The 6,273-nt window shown below is 39.5% G+C and overlaps 1 protein-coding gene across 5 annotated transcripts in view; it reads right to left on the bottom strand.

The window, feature by feature from the left end:
- Positions 1-3,415: 3,415 nt before the first annotated feature.
- CNTN1 (contactin 1) overlaps positions 3,416-6,273 on the bottom strand; it is a 520,093-nt gene continuing 517,235 nt past the window's right edge. For 3 of the 5 annotated variants that reach the window (XM_038769914.1, XM_038769922.1, XM_038769931.1), the window contains one exon: positions 3,416-6,094. In XM_038769914.1, coding sequence (XP_038625842.1) covers positions 6,018-6,094 — 77 coding nt within the window. In that variant the 3' untranslated portion in view covers positions 3,416-6,017. The remainder of the gene's footprint in view (positions 6,095-6,273) is intronic. The other 2 variants (XM_038769941.1, XM_038769948.1) reach the window with 1 other exon arrangement.

Here is a 6,273-nt window from a genome sequence, read left to right as displayed (position 1 = left end):
GGAAATTCATTATGGGCAGGGAACATGTCTTCTAATTCTGTTGTATTGTACCCTCCCAACCACTTAGAACAGTGCTCTGCATATAGATGCCATTGATTGACTGATTGATTGATTTGGATTTCCACCAGCAGTGGTCTGTAACTCATGCACAGGAACAGAGGAAGTGGACTGTGGAGGTAACCCAGGGCTGTGGGTTAGTGGTCTGATATAAGTGAAGGAATAGCAGAGGGAGTGATTTGGGAGAACCTGGTGTTAGGGGCATCAATTCAATTGTCAAGGAAAGGTGTTTTGGGTATGAATATTGGGTATGGATAGAGTCAAAAGATAGGACTTCCTTGTAGGGGAAAAGAACAGATCTGTGGGGAGAGGAAGTGTGGAAGAGAAGCCAAATGAGGAAGTGTGGCTGCAGAGAGAGTTTTCAAAGTTAGTGAGGGTAGTAGTAATTGGACAGTGACTAGAGATGATGAGATCAAGTGTGTGTCCAGGTTGGTGAATGGATGAGCTGGGGTGGAGGAGGAGGTCAGTGGAGTTGAAGAGTGATAGAAAGCTGGCAGTAGAAGTGTTGTCAGAAAAATCGATATGGATATTGAAGTCCCTGAGTATCAGTGCAGGCATGGAGAAAGGGAGGAGGAATGTGAGAAAAGGGTCAAAATAGTTCAAAAAGTTGGAATTGGGGCCTGGGGAGTCACAGATGACTGCGACTAGTTTCCGGATTGGATGCTAGAGGCAGATGATATGGGTTTCAAACGAAGGGAGTGAGAGGAATGGGCACAGTGTAATGGTGTGAAAGTGTCATTGGGGAGTGAGAAGGAAGGCAAAACTTCCCCCTTTCCCAGTGAGCCTGGGGGAGTGGGTAAAGATGAAGTGCCCTCTAGAGAGAGAAGCCAGGGAGACAGTGTCATCTGGGAAGAGCCGGGTTTCAGTGATTGCAAGGAGAAGCAGTGGTCAAGAACAGGTCAAAGATGAAGGAAGCTTTCCCATGATAGAATGGGGGTTCTACAGGCTCCACCTGGCTGAGGCTGGGTGTTAGGGGAAGGTGGGGAGAGGATGGTGCAAGGGGTGGGGAGGTGTTGGATAGGAGTGAGTTGATAGGGTCTGGCGGAGGGTGAGATGCTCTGATAGTAGGAGGAACTACAAGACTGCAGTAAGAGAGAAGTCAGGGCTGGAGATTGCAGGTTTGGGAATCATCTGCATAGAGATGGTAGTTGAAGCCATGTAGGAAGAGAAGACAACAGAAAAAACAGTACTCAGTTCTACAAGCATAAAGTACAATAAAACAAAAAAGGCACAAGCTTTTTTTGTTTCAGACTGTGTTTCTGGCTTTGTTTCAGGGACACCCACTCACAGAGAACTTCACTGCCACCGGTGTCTTCTTATATATGCTGTTCAGTGCGAAAAGCAAAGCAATTATGAAGATCAGTGTTCCCTGAAGGAATATTCTAGTTTTGGGTCAATTCAGGCCGAATTGGGCAGACTGGGCAGACTGTAAACTTGTTGTGAGCAGAGAACATGTCTACCAACTCTGTAAGCAGAACAGCATAGTGGATAGAGCCTGAGCCTGGGAGTCAGAAGGTTGTGGGTTCGAATCTCGGCTCCGCCACTTGTCTGCTGTGTGTCCTTGAGCAAGTTACTTCACTTCTTCTTCTGTAAAATGGGGATTGAGATTTGCTTGCATGTACCCCAGCACTTAAGTGCCTGACAAACAGTAAGCGCTTAAATACCAGAATTATTATTATTATTGTTGTTATTATTATTACTCTCTCAAGTGCTTAGTACAGTGCTATGCACACCTCTGTAAGAGATCAATAAAAACGACTGATTGATTGATTTTCTACAAAATGGTGGCCATATGATATCAGCACCTCCTGCTATCTGCTGTCGTGCATGTGCCACACGTTTCTTGGGGTCTGGTGTCTGTGAGGACTCTCAGTGGCTATTCCCTCGACAGCTGGAGGTTCTCATGGCCCTTTGATTCCAAATTCACCCTGCTTTCAGTCTGTCTGGAACTTCACCCTGAGGTCACCTGGGGACGAAAAGAAAGAAAGTTAAAGAACAATTTTGGGGAGTAGAAGTGGGAGAGTTAGAAAAGTTGCTCCGCTCAAATTTGTGGGTCAAACAGTTCAACCGAAAGCATAGCCTTGCTCAAAAGTAAATGTGGATAATCAAATATCAAATTCTGTTAAAAGATATGTTAGCTGTATTAAAAGCTAACATATTAACGTATTAAAAAAAGAAGCAGTGTGGCTCAGTGGAAGGAGCACGGGCTTTGGAGTCAGTGGTCGTGGGTTCAAATTCTGGCTCCGCCAATTGTCAGCTGTGTGACCTTGGGCAAGTCACTTAACTCTCTGGGCCTCAGTTACCTCATCTGTAAAATGGGGGTTGACTGTGAGCCCTCCGTGGGACAACCTGATCACCTTGTATCCCCCCAGGGCTTAGAACAGTGCTTTGCACATAGTAAGCGCTTAATAAATGCCATTAAAAAAAGCTCATATCCTCCAAGAGACCTTCCCAGATTAATAACTGTGGTATTTGTTAAGTGATTACTATGTGCCAAGCACTGTACTAAGCGCTGGGGTGGGTACAAACAAATCAGGTTGGACACAGTCCCTGTTCCACATGGGGCTCACAGTCTCAATCCCCACTTTACAAAAGAGGTAACTGAGGCTCAGAGAAGTGAAATGACTTGCCCAAGGTCATGCAGCAGACATGAGGTGGAGGCGGGATTAGAATTCATGACCTTCTGACTTCCAGGCCCATGTTCTATCCGTTACACCATGTCCTCAGTTCCTCTTCTCCCAGTCCCTTTTGCATCACCCTTGCATTTTGAATTTGCACCCTTTATTCAACACTCCCTCTGTCCCACAGTACTTATGTACACATCTGTAATTTATTTATAGTAATGTCTGTCTCCCCCTACTAGACTGTAAACTCACTGGAGGCAGGGAATATGTCTAACAACTCTGTTATAGTCTCCCAAGTGTTTAGTACAATGCTCTGCACACAGTAAGCACTCAATAAATATGATTGTTGGGGAAAAAAATTCAAGACACTCTTGGGCTGGCAAGAAGGAACTCGTGACTCTGGTATTGATGCTTAATTACCTATGTGAGGGGTAGAGGTGGAGGATTGGGGATTGATCTAGGAGGTGATTTTTCCAAGTTATGAATCCCCATTCTTTATCCTTAGAGAAACTCTAATTACCTCATATGATCTGCACATAGTAAGCGCTCAATAAATACGATTGATTGATTGATTGATCTGCATCTTTGCAGTGGATGTACTCGCCTGTTGGTTCAGGTAAATTGTGGGTGTGAGGATCTCCAACCCAGAACTCACGTTTACCATCATTAAAGTTTTAATGAAAATGGATATTAAAAGTGTTAAACTTTCACCAAATTCAAAGGACAGTTATTAGTTCTTGGGTAACAGTTATACATTTATTCATTATAATTTATTTTCATTCATAAAAAGGACAAAGCACAGTCCTAGTCTACTCCATTGAAAAAAAACTCATAAAAATAACTAAGAAAATCAATCCAAATTTCATCAGTATCAAATAAAACTACTAATATCACCTTTTCTGAAATACAAAGAAACAACAAATGTGTCTATCTCTATATAAACTTTAATTAAGAACCTTGCATCTTAAGCAATGTTACATTAGTCTTTTGACATCAGTTTGAAACTGAAGGTTCTGGTCAAAATCGTACAATTTAATGAAGCAATGAGCAGCTGGTTACACGATCAATCTATGAAATTCTGTAACCTAGGTCATCTATGCCACAGATTAAAAAAAAAACAAAAAACAAACACAAAACAAAACAAAAAACCCTACACACAATACCCCTGCCCCCCAACCCACAAAAACAAAGAAACAAACAAAACAACAGAACCACCGAAAAAATTCTTAGTTTTCCCTTTCGGGAATCATCTCATGCAGAAACTAACCAGTTTTGACCCTTATTACCATGTATTAGAAAAGTAAAAGACATGCATGCATTTGGCAGACAGTTAATTAGTAGTTGATTATATAAAAATTCCCAACATGGGTCACACTGCAAAAAGAAACCCCAAAGTAAAACAAATCCAAAAAAAACTTTTGTACAGAAGGCTCTCAGAGTATTAGTGTCTCTAAGTATGAACTTATTTTGTTTCTTTTCCAAGTAATTATACATTTTATGAAATTCAACAGTGATTTTAAGACCTTGGCCATTCCTCCATTGGGAAATTACTCATTTCATTTATTTAAAAAAGTTTTTTTAATAACAAGTTAAAATTAAATGAATGGTATTATTGGGGTTTATCATACTGCTGACTCTAAACATTTATATGTAAATATACAGTACAAAAATGATACAAATGAAAGAAAATGGTGCAAACTAGTAATATATTCTTGCTTCCTGTAAATATCATGGACTTCTACAGTATCCATTCTAGAAAGATAAATTCTATCTTTAATTAGCTAGGAAGGTTGTGCTAATAAAATGATTCAAAGCTTATAGTTCTTGAAGCATCAGACATTGCACTATTACTTGAGCTGGATGATTCCTCATTGTATTTCTTCCACATCCACACTAAATCCTGAGCACGCATGGAGAATGAAGGAATGAATGGGGTTTGATCTCGTTTTGTTTATAATTAAGAGGAAAAGAAAAAAAATAACCTAAAAAGCTGAATCCTGCCAGATACAGTCAAGGCACAAACATTATTAATTTCCTACTAGATTTTCCGTTTTGCATACTCTTCAAAACACAATTGTTGGCATGTTGAAATGTTGATCCCTCCTTAGTCTTCAGTATTGCTTTGAGATGATAAATGGTTTTAATGGTTTCATTAGTGAATGAGGACTTCCGCAGTTCTGTCAAACCTTCAGATCATTTCCTGAACTTCCTGCCTTGACTAAAGAAAGGCCTATACTTTGTGTAGGAATCATGAAAAGGAACTACTAAAATACTATCAGGTTAGTCTGATATCACTGCATTTTCCTTTTGATTTGTTAAATCCTCATTTGTCTCCCAATGTCACATCTACAGAATGAATGGAAGCACACTACTATTCAGAATTTATTATTTCTAAAGTCTGAATGAAAAAATCATGTGACATCTCTTCAGGTAAAAGTTGGAATCTGTTAAGTTTAAAATTGGTGATAGATACAATTCTATCATAAAAACAACTTCTGAGTAGAATAAAATAGATGAAACATTTGTATGCTATATGTTGACAGTAGTATGACAAAATGTCACTCTGACCAAAATGTACTTGCAATTGAGAAAAAAGAAATCTTGATAGAACACGCTGTTGGAAATTAGAGCCCATTTTAGCATGTTCTAATTACATTCACCTTGAAATTCACCGTCATTCAAATTTGATTTTAAATACAAAAACCCAAAACTATGGCAGTCCCCATAGCTGAACTTGACTTGAATGAGCCAAATATTCATTTGCTGTTTCAAATAAAGCTCTAAAAAAACTCAAGTGAAAGTTTTTGCTTTGACTGTACCTCTAAAATCCAGAAGTCTCACGAATGACAGGGGTCATTCAGAAGTATGCAGGACACAAAACGTATAGGATAGTACAGACGAACGGAGTTACTCTTACATTTATCACTTACAATCAACGTTTCAATCTCTAGTATATTTCACAATTTGTTATTAAAGGTAAAGCACCTATGTATGGTGAATTTACTCTCACTGTACAGCCTATATTATTGGATTTTAACACTGTAACTTGCCCCATTGGATCGAATCATGCAACCATCAAAGATCAGCATAAGTGTTTTATAAGGCATACTGGAACAAGTTAAAAATCATTTTGTCTATGTTCCAAAGATGATTCATTCAATGAAGGGGTTCCTGGATGCCTCAATCCTCTTAAGAGTTCATTGTAAATCAGTTGGATAGCTAGTTTAAAGGGTAATTTTTTTGGCTTAGGATGGTGCCATAGGAGTCAGAAAAGAATCGCGGTCCTCAGCTTTGAAGAGAGTTCTTTGCACTGGGCTGAGAATAATCCAACTACATTCAGAATTCCAAGTAGACAAGGATGCCAAAGGCAGGCAGCAATAAGCCAAGAAGACTAGGTGATATTCCGGTTGCACCTACAAATTAAACAGATAGTTGGTTATTTCTCTTATTGAGTAATAGTCACTGTAATTAAGGTAATCTACTTCTGGGAAATGTCACATGTGTGGTCCTGAATACCAAAGGGTCTTTCAAGCCAACTTCTGCCTGTCGTGAGTTTTGGAGGAGAAAAGAAAATAATCACAACAATGATCAA

This window comes from Tachyglossus aculeatus, chromosome 2 (assembly GCF_015852505.1).
Source record: "Tachyglossus aculeatus isolate mTacAcu1 chromosome 2, mTacAcu1.pri, whole genome shotgun sequence".
Classification (NCBI taxonomy): domain Eukaryota; kingdom Metazoa; phylum Chordata; class Mammalia; order Monotremata; family Tachyglossidae; genus Tachyglossus; species Tachyglossus aculeatus.
This window is presented reverse-complemented; position numbering and strand designations above follow the sequence as displayed.